At 44.7% G+C, this 16382-nt stretch overlaps 3 protein-coding genes across 3 annotated transcripts in view; 2 read left to right on the forward strand and 1 right to left on the reverse strand.

The window, feature by feature from the left end:
- Positions 1-16382, reverse strand: part of LOC138831371 (zinc finger protein 585A-like) — a 386491-nt gene that overhangs the window by 198178 nt on the left and 171931 nt on the right. The window lies entirely within an intron of this gene.
- The window catches only part of LOC138831388 (zinc finger protein 585A-like), a 144511-nt gene that overhangs the window by 110671 nt on the left and 17458 nt on the right, over positions 1-16382 (forward strand). The gene's annotated exons all lie outside the window — the stretch shown is intronic.
- Positions 11877-16382, forward strand: part of LOC138831357 (zinc finger protein 157-like) — an 87957-nt gene continuing 83451 nt past the window's right edge. The window contains exons 1-3 of the mRNA XM_070028474.1: positions 11877-11882; positions 12104-12539; positions 16049-16168. Coding sequence (XP_069884575.1) covers positions 11877-11882; positions 12104-12539; positions 16049-16168 — 562 coding nt within the window. The remainder of the gene's footprint in view (positions 11883-12103; positions 12540-16048; positions 16169-16382) is intronic.

A 16382-nucleotide genomic window follows, 5' to 3' on the forward strand; every position in this document is an offset into this window, starting at 1 on the left:
GAACATCCTGCCTTGAAAATTTCAAGTATTCTATTTCATATGATTGCATTAGAATATAATCTGAATTTTAAAAAGAGCATTGTAACTGGGCTATCATGTCTAATAGCTGTAATCTTAGGTATTCAGAATGCTGAGATCTGAGGAAAGTTAGTATTATCCTCACCTTTAGTCCTCAGCTCCACCCAGACCTGAGCTCCTCCCAGACCTAGAGTTCCCTCCCTCAGCTGGCCACTCCCTCTCTCATCTCAGACTCACCTGAGCATGTACTTAACTCACTTCCTGCCCACCAGATCCTGTTGCAACCAGAAGAATGACAAATGCTTGTGTTCCCTGTCCTGGGAAATATGGTCCTTCTAATAAACCTTATAATAATCTTTCTCCTGTGACTTCTTGTGGTTCCCTGGGATGGACATGAAGGAACCCTACAAGGATCACAGTTGAAGCCAGGGGGATCTGAAAATCTGAGAGACTTATCTCCAATACACTACCAAAGGAGTGGGAAGTGCAAATGTGGCTTAAGTGGTAGAACATTATCATTGAACCAAATAATTTCAAGGTCAGTTTCCAGACCTTGAGTTCAAGAATCAGGACAGGCAGACATATATCAAGGGCATTGTGTTGTATTCAAATTATATTTTAACAATTATTTTTGGTGTACATGTATAGGAAATCTTTCATTTTTTTTTGTCAGTGTGGGGCCTGAACTCTGACCCTGGGCACTATCCCTCTGACTTTCAGCTCAAAGCTAGCACCCTACTACTTGAGCCACAGTACACTGCTTGCTTTTTCTGCTTATGTGGTTCTGAGGAATCAAACCCAGGGCTTCATTCACGCAAGGCAAGCACTCTTCCACTGAACGACCTGCCCAGCTAGTCTCTCTCATTTTCATTGATGTCATATAGTCTAATTAAATTAGTGGTGAAATTGTGATTTGTCAAGAACAGACAAATTAATTGGAGTATATCTGTGCCAGCAGCATTTTGAACGTTTCAAAAGCAATAGGAAATGCAGAGGGTGAAAAGAGTATCCATATGTTTATATAAGACATTTTCAAGGAATGTTTACCATTCATTGGGGTCAATTCACAAAAAGCAAGTTTATGAAGTCACATGGGTGAGTACAAGAATCTCTAGGTTCAGGAGTATAAACGCACAACTCCTAACTCTCCTTGTCTTCAAAATCAGAGGTTTTTGAGCCACTTTCTGGCACCTGGAGGAAGAAGTGCTAATGGCAGCACAAACCCATGAGCCCTAAAATATCATCCACCCCAGACTGTTGAAAGATGGGAAGGGCAGACTCTGGCTAGAAGTCTCAGATTGATTCATGTTTCAGCTCCCAAGTTCCCTGAAAAAGAGAAGCTGGGCTTCTACCTCTTGGCTGACTATGGAGTGCAAAGCTGTACTTCAGAGCACTTCCAGGAGCAAGGGAAAAGCAAAGTAACCCGAATTTGCAAACTAAAAACACCAACAGTGGGCAAGGAAGCACTGATGCCATTTCCCCCCCACCCCCCCTCTGATTTCCTCCCGGGCCCTCCCCCCCTCCCGCCCACACACAGTTTCAAAGGATCTATGCCCCTATAGAAACTACAATTCCCAGAATGCGATGCACAATTCACCTAGAGGAAGTGGGCTTGTTACAGGGTTTTGACTGGCACTAGGCACTTGGTCCTAAGTGTGCAAGGATGCATGGGGCCTTTCTCTCCCAGCTGCGGGAATTTATGTGAGTTTCTTCTTGAAAATTCAGTTTACCAACATAAATATTGCGAGAACAATTAAAAACACAAATGTATTAGGAGCACTGCATAATTTGGCTTTTTAATTCTTAGTTCTTTTAATATAATTGAGATTATGAAACTACATAGTTTTTATTTTTGTTTTTGTTCAAAAAGGACGTTCTGCTGAATGTAAATTATGTCTCTGTTTTTCCTTAAAGTTTTGAATATCTCCCCTCTCACTTTACATAGGTATGTGCAGTTGGGTGCCAATGGTTCATGCCTGTAATATTAGGTACTCAGGAATGTGAGATATGAGGATCCCAGTTCAAAGCCAGCCTAGGCAGAAAAGTTCATAAGTCCTACCTCCAAGTAACTACCAAAAAAATGGAAGTGGCCTTGTGGCTCAAATGGTAGAGAGCTCACTTTGAGCTGAAAAACGCAGGGACTGTGCTCAGGCTTGGTTCGAGCCACAAGATCAAACAAAAAACAAAAAAGTACTTGGAGACAGTAAGCTGATTGATTCTGGCATCATCTTCCCCTGCTCTAATATATATACTGGCATAAAATAACAGAATTTAAAGACAGATATACTTTATAATCTTTGAATTAAATACAGTTGTCAAACTCTACTCATTACTTTCCCAGAATCTCCCAAATTCCATCTATGAAATTTTAAGGAGTTTTTGGTTATTTGTGTCTGAAATTTGCCTTTCCTTATAAAGAATTTCCTCATTTTGTTGTTGGTCCTGTGTCTTCACCTCAGAGCTTGGGCACTCTCTGTGAGCATGTGCTGTGCTGTACTTGCCTTTCTTTTATTAATTGCTTCAGCGGAATAGTGAAAAGTTTCCTCCCAGGGGTTTCTTAGAAAATGGTACTCCTCCTCCAAGACTCTTCAAAAAAAATGGTTGTCTAGGTAGATCAGGATGAATGTGGGAGGAGGTAGAGTTCAGGGCAGGTCCATGTTCATGTGAAGCTTCATTACTTGTTCCAAACCAGTCTGTTTTTACTTTTTTGTTTTGCATACCCTATTTTGTTTTGATTTTCTACCTCTTCTCTGAACCTAGAAGTTCCTGTCAGCAAGTCTAGGCCACATATCTAGGGGTCCTCAGACTTGTCTTCCTAGACTGTATCATTACACTGTGGACTAAATCTTTCGCCTCCCTCTCTCATATCAGACATTCTAAGCTTGTCTTTTAAGGGTTTGTTGTGGTTGTTGATGATCCTTTCCCCACATCATGACTGGGAATGATTGTGTAGGAAATTTTCATGCCTGATGTTCAGTCCTCCAGTGTAAGGGTTTTCCATCCCTCTTTTAGTGGACCTTAGCTATTCCTCCTCAAAATGGAGATCGTGAGGCACATTTGGGTGTATAGATGGCAACATTGGAACACTTATAAAATATGAAGGAAGAATAATTCTTTTTTCTGTAAATGTTAAAAGTAAGTTCCTGAGAGGCAAGGACATAAGGATCAGGTAAAAATGGGTGCTTCCTAGACTAGCTGTGTCCAATATTTGTCATTGTTCTTGGTTACATTTTTCAAACATTCATTTCTAAGTTTTATATTTACTGTATTAGTATAAATAGAATTTACTTCCTATATTCTTTTTGAATTGTTCCTTGCTCACAGATGTGTAAGTCTCTTTATTATACAAATATTATATCCTCTACTTCATTGATCACAGTTATTGACTATTGCAGATCCTGAGGTAGAAGTTACAAATATGGTAAGGTATTCAGGGATAGATTATGGGTCTGACTTCCTCTGGAGGAAAAGGTGAACCAATGGATAAAGATTGAGCTTATGCATAACACTTGTAGAATTCCTTTGGCAGGAGATGTGGTGCATCCCTCTTGGGTTCCACTATACCCAGTGATTCGCATGGTTGCGATGATCCATTGCCCTGGAGGGCCTGTGGATTTCACACCTTGTCCACTGTTCTGGTGGTAGGAACCTCCCAGTGTGTAAGGCAGGACTGATCTCAGAGGAGTGATGTGATCAGTGGTAGCTTGCTGGCTCCGATGTTTGTCAGTTTGTGTGGACAAGCTCACCCTGACATCTTGAGCCTGGCTGCTGCCATGAGGCCTATTTGAACTAATGACTCTCACCATCCCATACCTCTCTTTCAGAGACCTGTCCTGTTTCATGGTTTTGTATCATTTATTGTGCAAGATTATATTATGTAGCCATATATGCTAGTAGTTGGTCTGGGTATGGTTTTCAAGGGTGGGGTGGTGTTTCATGCCTCTTGCAGGAACAATTGTGTTCTCACTAACTGCATGAGTAATCCTAGCTTACTATGCAATCCCCATAACTTACATTGCATGTTCAGTTGATAGAACCATGGTATAATAATTTTGGGTCTCCATTTGCTTTTGAGGTTCAGAGGACTCTTAGCTTGTGGTCCCGTGGGGTGGACCTAAAGGATCACTACAAGGATGACAAATTGAAGTCATGGGTAAAAGAGTGTCTGAGAGACTTATCTCCAGTAAAGTAGCCAAATAATTTCATAGTCAGTTTCCAGACCTTGAGTTCAAGAATCAGGACAAGCACATATATGAAGGTTATTGAATTATATTCAAATTATATTTTAACAATTCATTTGGAATACATAGATAGGAAGTCTCTCTCATTCTTTTTGTCTGTCATTGAGCCTGAACTCTGAGCCTTGGAACTGTTCCTCAGCTCCTAAATTCAAAGCTAGCACTCTACCACTTGATCCACAGTACACTATGATTTTTTTCTACTTATGTGGTTCTGAGGAATCAAACCCAGGGACTTATTCATGCAAGGCAAGCACTCTACCACTGAACCACCTGTCCAGCCTTTCTCTCTCATTTTAAATGATGTAAAATAGGCTAATTATATTAGTGGAGAAATTGTAATTGGTCAAGAACAGACACAATAATTGGAGTATATCTGTGCCAGCAGCATTTTGAAAGTTTTAAAAGCCATAGGAAATGCAGAGGGTAAAAAGAGGATCAATATGTTTATATCAGACATTTTTTCAAGGAATGTTTAGGATTCATTGGCTTCAATTCACAAAAAGCAAGTTTATGAAGTCACATGGATGTGTGCCAGAATCTCTAGGTTCAGGAATATAAACACACAACTCCTGACTCTCTTTGTCTAGAGGACCAGAGGTTTGTCAGCCAGTTTCTGTCACCTGGAGGAAAAAGTGCTAATGGCAGTACAAACCCATGAGCCTATAAAATATCATAAACCCCAGACTAGGGACAGATGCTAAGGGCAGACTCTGGCTGGCGATTCAGATCGCTTCAAGTTAGAGCTCCCAAGTTCCCCTGAAGAAGAGGCACTGGGCTTCTACCTTTTGGCTCTGACTATGTGTGGAACACATGGGCAGCAAAGATGGCGCTGGGAAGGGGTTGAGTGGGCAGAGCCTAATTTACTGAAGAGCACATGGCCAGTCAAGATGGCTCTGGGAGAGGGTAGAGTGGGCAGACCCCAATTGATCTTCTGATCAGTACCTAACCAGCCCGTGAAGGCTCAGGTGAATGATAGGGTGTGACCTTGACAGTGATTGGTTCCTCTTCCTCCCTTACCATACCACCCACCCTCTTTGTCTTTAAAAAGGGGCTGCTCTCTGTTAATAAAAGAGTTTTTCTGCCTGCTGGATTTGGCTCCCCGCTGTGTCTGTCTCCTGGGCTGAGGGAGGCTAGGGAACGGGCGAGCGCCGCACTTACCTTTCCTCGGACCCCGTCCATCTTTTGTGGGACGGACGAAGACCCAACATCTGGCGCCCAACGTGGGGCACGAAAGGAAAAGATACCGGCCAAGGCTAAGCGGTCTCTCCGGGTAAGTGAAACCCTAAATATGGGTAATGCTATATCACAGAAGGAGGAGGAAGAGGCAACATCAGGCCTAGAAGGGGTACAGGAGGATGTGGTGAAAGACCCCCGTCGGCGTGGGGTGCCCTTCGATCTGAAGAGACCCTTCCCCAAGGAACAACGAGACCACTTGTGCGGATGCAAACAGCAAGAGGTTTATTCGGGCATGCCTCGGCTCCCAGGTGCACTCAACCTCGAGATCCACAAGGTTCGGGTTGAGTGTCTGGGAACCGGTTACACGGGTACCCGGGGCGACAAAGTCTATCGGGAGACTTGCGCGCCGAGTGCTTGAAAGCACCCTCTTTTTATGGACAGCAGAAGCAAGGTTACAGAAGCGAGATGCTTGGTTACAGAGTATTGATTGGTTAATTTCAAATTACGCTCAGGGTGGGGATTGGTCAGGTTAAGCTGGCCAGATGGGGCAGGTGGGGTTGGGGGAAAGCTGACGTGTCGGTACTTGCCCTGACAAGTCTGTGCTGGTCGTCATGCACCGAAACTGTTCGTTCCCTAATTTTGACAAGTGATTTATTACCTCCTGACCTACCCTGCCATTATGGCTGAATTTTACAGGAAGGGACGGGTGGGTCGGCTATTTTCCAGGAATGTCTGGTTTTAGGGCATGTAATGACTTGCCTGTGTCCTGCTTCGCTCTCTTAGGTATGCAGGGGAAGGGGCAGTGGTTTTTCTTAAAGAGCTCAATGGATGAACGTATTCTGGGGTCTGGGGTCTTTTCATTCCCCCATTTTCTTTTTGCCTGAATGAAATCCTTCATTCAACTGGAGATTCTTCCGTTAATTTAAGTTGATGATATTGTTGGGTTAATACTAGGGCCTGTACGACCGATAGGCGGTCCTTTACAAATTGCATTAAGCGATTTATGATGCAAGGGCCTAAGGTGAGGGTTAACAAGAGTAGTATTAGCGGTCCCATTAAGGAGGATATTAAGGTAGTGAACCTTGGGGACCGGTTCCATAATCCTTCGTACCAGCCTTGTTGGGATGCTGACTCTTGCTGTCTTTTGTCTAATCTTTCTTTGAGTTTGTCTAGGGTCCTGACTCCGTGTATCAATTTTATACCAGCTGTACTTGTAAGCTCCAATTTTAAGACATACTCATACCATTTGCGACATACTTAAACTTTCTGAGGTTTGTCTTAAAGACAATCCTTACTTTTCAAATTTTCCCAATTCTCTTTCCAAGGCTTTCTTTACTTCCTTCTGTCTTTACAATTCCTTTCCCAAGGCTTTCATTACCACCCTCTTTTTTACAATCCCTTGACCATCTTTGTGGCTGTAGTTTAAAACTGCCCAATTTTTCCTTTGGCTTGCGGAACCTTTATCTTAGAACAGCCTTAAGGCACCACCGTGATGCAGAAGCTTGCTAGATTTTAAGGCTAAGAGTATTACCTCTATTGATAACACACTCAGGTTATTACCATATCAAAGTCAAACTAGGCTGTGAACATAAAGTGGATTTCCAGTTACTATGCACTGAAGTGCCTAAAACAAGCAAGCCAGTGATATCCTTGTCCCCAATATCCACTGTGGGAAGAGAGGGTTTCTGGATATCACCCAAAAGAATGTCCCACAAGATCTTAGATTTAGCAGCTTTCAACCAGGAAGCCGACTCAGGTGATGGAATCAAGCAGGAGTTCCTCCAGGTGACTGTCAGGCCGTCGTTGAACTTTACCCATTACGGTGTACAGCAGCAGCAGCAGCAACCGGAACAGCAGGGTCTCTCAGTGGCTCCAAGGGACTGTCGTCACACCTCATGCTGGGCTGTAAATTCCTACACAGACTGGTTAAAGATACATTGCCTAGGCTTGGCAGGCTTTGATCCTGCTGGTTTTTAAGATCTTTTAAACAATAGCTCAGGACAATTTACCAAAATCACAACTTTTTACTAACCAGATATTTTTGTAAATAGACACAGAAGGCTTAGTCTTGTAACCATCTCTGACAAATGCAGTCTCCACACCTTGCACACCTACAACAGTTAACACTATTTTTTATGCCCTTATTAAAAATTATTTTATCTATTTTGCCTCATTCTTCCAAAACTGACTCTGGACTCTTGATCTTAAAATGGGGGTAGAAGGGCGAAGGTCCATCTTCTGTAACTTCTTCAAGCTGACTTTAGGGGCGTTGATCTTACCTAGCCAGGAGCCTATAACCTTACAAAGAGGCCATCAGGGTTAGAAGTCATTAAGAACAATATTTAACTTTTGACAACTGCACAGACCTTTTTTCCAGCTATAGCAGTATAGCTTGTTTAGCACTCTGGTTTGTAAAAGCATCTTTCTGGATGACTTAGGAATGTGATCTCTAGTAACCCTAACACAATGCCTGAGTTACCTTTGCAGGCCTTTAGACAGATATCAATAGAAACACACTCTCAGGTTTACAAACTTTTTCCTGAGAAGATGAATTTCATGTAACTGGTGTCAGCTCAATATTACCGCCAATTAGAGCTTTTGGCACATAAAGGGGTTAAGATTTAAACTACCCCCCACATTTTATAACATTAGCTTTTTACTATCACAGAGGACTGGCAAGTTCCTGTCCCTTACAAGGTAGTCATGAACATTAGGCATGCTTCCAAACTATCTTCCTATGACCTCCCGGCTCTGATCAGTTTTGAAGGGCCACGCACAAATGACTCTAGGATCTGACATTTCTGCCATCCAAGCAGTGGCTTACTGCCTCTGGATGCTCCACCATTGCTTTTGTCCCAGGAGTGTCTTCTCTACATTGGGATAAATGCCTCATTGGCATTTTCCTTAGCTGGTTGCTGGACTTGAACTCAGGGCCTGAGCACTGTCCCTCAGCTCTACAGCTCAAGGCTAGCACTCTGCCACTTTGAGTCCCAGACTCGGGGCTTGAATGCTGTCCCTTAACTCTTCAGTCCAGGGCTAGTACTCTGCCACTGTGAGTCCCAAAGCATTTCTGCTTGCTTTTTCAGCACTCTGCTGGCTGAGTAGAGGTGACAGTCTCACAGGGACCTTTTTGTGCTCGGGCTGGCTTTGAACCGGTTTGCAGATCAATGAGTCTTACAAAAGGCCATTTTACTCCAATTAAAAGCAACAAGGTGGTCAACATAGAAGTAGCTTTTAAGCATGCTCTTACCTGAAACTTATTAAGAGTCAAAGTTACATCTGACAACTTGTAAGAATCCTCTGTGCTTTGCTTTGGGCTTGCTGGAAACTTAAAAAACCTAGAAGAGCAAACTAGAATAGCAATTATTTTGATAATCCTAATTTTTTCTTTTTTCCTTTTTTTTTTTTTTTTTTTTTGCACATTGAGGCCAATGTCAAGAATGATTTTACATTTAAACTTTATATCCAAAAATCCATTCCCTATTTTTTTTAAACCTCTTATTAATCACCTTTAATATTTTATACTTTAGTTTTTATTTGCATTTTGAAAAGATCCCTTGAAATCTTGAGGCCAAGTGTCACTCATTGTCTCTTGGCTGCTTGTTTTAAAACAGACACACATTAAGATTTTTAAACTCAAATGACAATTTTCCTTAATGCAAGAATTACAGTCACCTTTACTATACCACAAAGCTAGATTTAACATCTTTATAACTTTTTAAAAACATCCTAATTGCAGAACATAATTGAAAGTAAGCCACATTATACAAATAACTTTTTACCCTCTTTTTAAGGCCTTCCTAATTTTAATGTTAACACATCCAAGGGAAAGTTTTAGTAATACTAATCAGATCATCACATCATTCATTTTAACCATCATGTTTTCAGTGCCTATCTGCAGGGAAAAGAGACAGAACAACGATGGGCCACTTGGCCCCTCCTATGGAATAGGCAGGCACACACCCAATCTGACTCTTTAGGGTTAGATGAACTGCGTTTGTGCCAGTTTGCCTCATCATGCTTGGACTCCTCCCAGGGCCTGTCCCACTGCATGACCAGCTGAACTGCGCTTCTGCTTGTTCACCCTTCACCCCTAAAGATAGGTCTTCTGTTGGTTTCTAAGTTTTTCCCCGTCTCTTCTCTTGGTTCTCAAATGAAATACAGTTTTAGATAGAACAGGTAACATCTTTGACAGTGTTAAACTAACCTTTACATTTAAATTTCTAATTTTTATCCCCAAATTTTAGCCAAGGGAATTAGACCCCAAACAGCCAATGCATTTGTTAAGCCAGATAACTTGATTACAGTATAAACAGACTTATGCATTTTAAAATATTAGTTTTTAAAATACCAGATTTTCTAATTTGCAAGTTAAAGAACCTTTTAAAAAGCCATTTAAAACAATGTGAAGATTTTTAAAAATTTTTTTTTGGTAATGTCCAAACCTCATAACCTTTTGAAATTTAAATTTAAATCACCCAATTGTTACAGCATGCTGACAATTTTTTATCTTTGAACACGTTCACAGACACACACAAAACACACAGATCTTAAAGCGCGCAAAAATCAAAATCAGTTGTACGTACACTTTCTAAAGGTTTTAAACAAAAAATTTAAGACAGTATTTTTTTTTAGAACTAGGTACCTTTGTTGTGCTTCATTTTCACAGAGCTTGCTTGTTAGCAAGGCTTTTGAATCTCTTCTGAGTTGGAGGAGGGCTGAGGGAGGGAGTCACCTAAGACTAAACTGGCCTGATTTTTTTTTTAACCCAATTTTAGACAGAACTAGCTGAAAAGTCCAATCCAGGTACACAGCCTTCTACGCCCTCACCTGTCCTCCAGCAGCCTCCACTGGGAGAAGGTGCAGCCTGAGGCTTGAAGGGAACCAAACTAGCCCAGTAACCCTTCATGCCTCGCGGGGAGGGTGGGCATAGCAGGTCTGTGACCAGGCCCAGCTGGAACTTTTATTCCCTCAGAGATGTTTAAATAAATAAATAACAAAAACACAGATAAACACAAAAACCAAGGATCCACATTTAAAACTGGTACCAATTCTAAAAACAGAACTAGACAAGGACTGAAGGCTGAGTTGGGGACTAATGGGCCCCAGTTTATCCCTACCGGAACTCTGTGCTGTTCTCACTCAGCAAGCTGAATCCAGAGTCTGCTGGGTGAGCCTGCCACACTCACCCAGAACTTTCCTACCCCATAAAACAAACACACTAAAGTTAACAAGACAAACATGTGGCCACAAAGACAAAATCAAGTCTCAGTGAATGGGGCGACATCTCACCACCATTCACTTTCCAGGGGACTCAACCCCCCTACTCACCTCCGGAGGATTTTTCTCTTAGATTCCTGCAGACGTTGACCCAGGGGCCTTCCAAGGCAGAGGAGAATTCCCAGTCATCTTGGGGCAAGGGAAGGAAGTCCCTAGCGGCCATTCCCTCAGACTGACAGGTTCTCCCCCACGCTCAGACCCCCGAGCCAAGGCCCGAGGCTGAGATCTAACTGAGGCCACCTGCAGATGGTCAGTGGCAATTTCATAATTGACAAACAAGCAAGTTCCCAAAACCTGACAATCTCGGCTCAGGCTGTGACTTCCAGTGATCTATAGTCAGACTTAAGGGGGTTGTTAGTTGATGCCCCATCCCTTTAAGGACAACAAAACAGACAACAGAAACAATTAACACTAAACAGAGACACAAAAACAGACAGGCGCCAAACAGAAAAAGCGACTTCAGATGGGAGTGGCCGACCATGGCTAAACTCCCCGGGAAGGAGAGAGAGCTGAGGTTGGGAAATTGGAGAGGGAAGGAGTGGGGGAGAGAGCTGAGGGGCAGATGGAAGGGTTAAGGGGGTAGGGATTTGGGGGGCCGGGGTAGATAAGAAGGGTTTCATCCACGGGGGAGGTTCTAAAATAAGAGCTTCCCAAGTAACAATATAAGGGACCTGGTCTGGGTGTCCGTGCGGTCCCGGGTCCATGACTTTGGCCTTGATCTGTAAGGCAATGGTTAGGTTAAAGGTTCCTTCACGTGGCCAGCCACAGTTGAAAGTGGGCCATTCTGATGAACAAAAAGTTATCCATTTTCTTTTTTTAACTTCTACTGAAAGATTGTGAGCTGATGTTTGCACATCCCTCCAGTTCTGTAAAGTAAGGTTAAGTGGTGTCGCGACAGTTTGTCCCATTTTAAAACTGTTAACGAACACAAAAACAATACAGACAACAATACAAACAACAATACAGACAACACTTGGCTTCGCTGCGCGCTGTTGTTAATAAACTGAAAGCAAAACCTGATAGAGACCTGTGTAGTTTTAACTTACGGTTTAACTTAAGGAATAACACAAGACTATTCACAGTAAGACACTCTCCCAAATTTTCCACAGAGAAGGCAAAGACAGCAGATCAACAGAAAAACAAACCACAAGGGCAGAAGCAATGCAAGCAACCAAAACTCTACAACAAACAACATTACAATTATAACTGGTCACGTTACTTTTTCGCTGCGCGGTTTCGGCGATCAACCGAAGGCAAAAACCAGACGGAGACTCGTCTCCCAAGCAATCACGCGTCTAAAAAGGACGGAGTTCCAGAAAACAGGCGGGCCACTTTTTCAGGCCCCGGACGAGCCACTCTTTCAGGCTCCGGATGGGTCACTTTTTCAGACCCCGGACGGGCCACTCTTTCAGGCCCCGGACGAGCCACTCTTTCAGGCTCCGGACGGGTCACTTTTTCAGACCCCGGACGGGCCACTCTTTCAGGCCCCGGACGAGCCACTCTTTCAGGCTCCGGACGGGTCACTTTTTCAGACCCCGGACGGGCCACTCTTTCAGGCCCCGGACGAGCCACTCTTTCAGGCTCCAGACGGGTCACTTTTTCAGACCCCGGACGCCCCCAAGACGTCTCCTGGGGGCTGCGGTCGGGAGTACGAGCTCGTCAGCTCCTCCACGGGTCCGCCAGATACAGACGAGAACGGCCGAACTCACCAGATTCGCAAGCGCACAAAAATTGCCCACACAAGACTTCAGACAGCTTACAGACAACACACAGACAATGCACAGACAATACACAGACGCTGGCCAGCTTACCTCCCGAAAATGGGTCGGTGGTCCCTGGGTGGGGGTCTCTATCCCGGACGAGCCCCCAGAATGAAAGACCCCCGTCGGCGTGGGGTGCCCTTCGATCTGAAGAGACCCTTCCCCAAGGAACAACGAGACCACTTGTGCGGATGCAAACAGCAAGAGGTTTATTCGGGCATGCCTCGGCTCCCAGGTGCACTCAACCTCGAGATCCACAAGGTTCGGGTTGAGTGTCTGGGAACCGGTTACACGGGTACCCGGGGCGACAAAGTCTATCGGGAGACTTGCGCGCCGAGTGCTTGAAAGCACCCTCTTTTTATGGACAGCAGAAGCAAGGTTACAGAAGCGAGATGCTTGGTTACAGAGTATTGATTGGTTAATTTCAAATTACGCTCAGGGTGGGGATTGGTCAGGTTAAGCTGGCCAGATGGGGCAGGTGGGGTTGGGGGAAAGCTGACGTGTCGGTACTTGCCCTGACAAGTCTGTGCTGGTCGTCATGCACCGAAACTGTTCGTTCCCTAATTTTGACAAGTGATTTATTACCTCCTGACCTACCCTGCCATTATGGCTGAATTTTACAGGAAGGGACGGGTGGGTCGGCTATTTTCCAGGAATGTCTGGTTTTAGGGCATGTAATGACTTGCCTGTGTCCTGCTTCGCTCTCTTAGGTATGCAGGGGAAGGGGCAGTGGTTTTTCTTAAAGAGCTCAATGGATGAACGTATTCTGGGGTCTGGGGTCTTTTCAGTGGGAAGTGAGAAGGAAAAGGAAAGGGTCAAATCCAATCGAGAACGCACTGAGACATGCACAGTAGAAGTCAAAACGAGGGTAAAAATTACCCCCTCTGACCCAGCTGATATTACCCCATCTGACCCAGCTGATACTGATGGTCCTAGGCCCCCTCCCTATTCTCCTGATTGGAGGGGAGGTACAGCACCCTACGAGACCTGCGAGAGGGACTTGTAAGCCCCAGACCCCTACCAGCCTTCTATGGAGGGGCCGAGGGCCGGGGAAGTAACCTCCTCGGAGACCTCCTCTTGAAAAGAAGGGCCACCCAAGAGCCCAGACTCTCGGCCACAGGATTCGCTTCCCCAAGCGTATGCAGTCAATGTGGCATCAGGGGCTAACAGGCCCTTGGAATGGTATCCATGGAAAGCTAAGGATCTTAAAGAGTTCCGCAAGGGGGTGGCAGAGGATGGCCCAAACTCTACCTGGGCCCAGACCCTATTACAAGACATTGCCTATCACCTGTGTGTCCCTAAGGACTGGCTGGATGTGGCCAAAGCCATTCTTACTAGTTCTCAGTTTATTAAATGGTGTGCTTTCTTTAAGGAGGAATGCAGAGTGCGAGCAGAGAGTAACCGGCAGGCTCAACCAGTGATACCTATTACTAAGCTGCTGGTCTGGGAAGGGATGAATACAGACCACCTCAAGGCCTGTGTGGGATTGAGAGAGAGTTCCCTGAGCAGATGGGTGGTGGCCTCACAGGATGTGGGAATGCAACATCACCAGTCCCAATCACTAGCTTTAGCTTTACAGGCTCAGGCGTTTACAATGACTGAGGCTATTACTCAGGTGCTGGTAGCCCAGGGCCAAGAAACCCCAAGACTATCGGAAAGAGGGACTTGTTTTAAATGCAGGCAGGAGGGGCGCTTTAAGAGGGACTGTTTACAACAATCCCCCGCCAACCGGCCTGAGGGCAAACCACACCCTACATCCTGCCCCCGGGGCATGGAGGGATACAAGTTTGATTTAGAGGGGAAGTCTTTAAACTTGGGGAGGGGCATCCTCTAGCCCCTTTAACTCAAGGAGGAACCCCCTCTGCTGTGAGGCCCAGGCAGCCTCATGGCAGGGCAGCCCAGGTCCATTGGACCATCCCCCTGGTGGACGGACTCCGCCCTAAAATGAGTATTCTCATAGGCAAAAAGAGGTTTCACTGCTTAATTGACAGTGGGGCAGACCAAACCATACTCAGGGAGGAGGAAGTGCCCTTGGACTGGAAGCTTGCACCTGGGCCCCCGATATTGGGGGTAGGGGGCAACTCCCAGACCAAAGAAATGGTTGCCCTTATGACATGGACTAGCCCAGACGGAGAACAGGGAAAGATACGTCCTTTAGTGGCAAAGAACCTCACTGCCAATTTACTAGGGCAAGATATGCTAAGACAAATGGATGCCGTGGTCACTACAGACCATCGAGCATCCTATGATGATATCCTGGATGGGGAAGAAACACAAAGGCTTAAACAGGATCTAGAGGGAGTTAAGGAAGGGGATTTTTTTAACTTTCATAATTACAGAGAAAAACATAGGGGACCCGCTCGGGTCCACCCCCAATCCTAAAGGCCACTGCCCCCCAAGTACCTCCTATTAGGTGGAAGCCAGGAAGCCCAATCTGGTTGGAGCAGTGGCCATTGACCAAAGCTATTCAAAAAGCCTCCGGGGCTTGGCGGATGCTCCAAGATAAACTTGAAGCCCTCCACCTTCTGGTGGAGAAACAGATAAGCCTCGGGCATATCCGCCCTTCTATAAGTCCTTGGAACACACCCCTATTTGTTATACCTTGGTTGTGATTGATATTAAAGATTGTTTTTTTTCTATCCCTCTGCATCCAGATGACTGCGAGAAGTTTGCTTTCTCTATACCTTCTCTTAATTTTTCCCAGCCTGATCGGAGGTTTGAATGGACAGTGCTGCCACAGGGTATGGCCAATAGCCCAGCCTTCTGCCAACAATACTTGGCCACACTTTTAGAGCCTGTGCTGGGTTCAGATACCTCCCTTGCCTATGCCTACATGGATGATATAATTCTGGGGCACCGAGACCCAAGTTGCCTGGAGGGCCTTCTGGCCCAGGTTCTGGACATATTAAAAAAGGGGGGTTTTACCATAGCCCTTAATAAAATTCAAAAGGTAGCTCCTTTTAAGGTGCTCGGGACCCACCTTACCTTGACTCAGGCCAGCCCCCTTAAGCCTTTGCTGGATATTCCAGCCTCTCTGACCTTAACCCAACTTCAGAGTCTTTTAGGGGAAATCAACTGGCTGTTGCCATGGGTTTCTGTCCCTACAATTACAATATAAGGAAATGCTGGCCATAATTATGGCCCTTCAGGACATTCAAAAACCCTTTAATTTGTATTAAAACAAAAAAGGGGGAGTTAGCCCCCATATACAGTTACAGATAGCTTTAATTTTAAATTTTTCAAAAGGGGCAACTGAATCCAGATTTCAGAAGCACTGGGGACAACTAAACCCTAAGCCCCAAGTGGAAGTCAGGTGGAAGGACCCCCTGACACAACAATGGAGAGGACCTGACCCCCTAGTTACTATGGGCAGGGGATTTGGATGCGTTTTCCCCATAGGGGAGTCAGCTCCCATTTGGATCCCTGCCAGGAACCTTAAGTTTTTACCCATTTCCTCTATACAGGAGGATGCCCAAGAATAAGCTAAAGACAAAAGCTAGAAAGACAATTATTAACCATCCCCAAGGGCAACCAGCCCTTGAGAAGCTCTCTTGTGTTCTCTAACAATTGCAGATGGTGATACTCCAGATGTTGGCTGTCCTGACTCTCCCGATCCTGTGAACGGCCCTACGGAATCTACATCAACTTCAGCGAGTGACCTGGGCAGTGATCAACGCTGGCAATGCAGAAATCGTCAGGAGCACCACAAGAGAAGCTGTCCCTTCGACCTGGTTGCCTGACCTTCATTTTGATCACCACCCTATGGACTGTTTAATATTTTTTAGGAGTTAATTATTTTAATGTTACCTGCTTTAATTGTTCTTGTACTAATTGCTTGTATAACAGCATTGAATTCATACTTAATTGTTAAACAACCACCTTTTGTTATGCTTTCAGCTTAGATTTT

This window comes from Dipodomys merriami, unplaced genomic scaffold (genome assembly GCF_024711535.1).
Source record: "Dipodomys merriami isolate MVZ:Mamm:240054 unplaced genomic scaffold, mDipMer1.0.p SCAF_194, whole genome shotgun sequence".
NCBI classification, from domain to species: Eukaryota; Metazoa; Chordata; class Mammalia; order Rodentia; family Heteromyidae; genus Dipodomys; species Dipodomys merriami.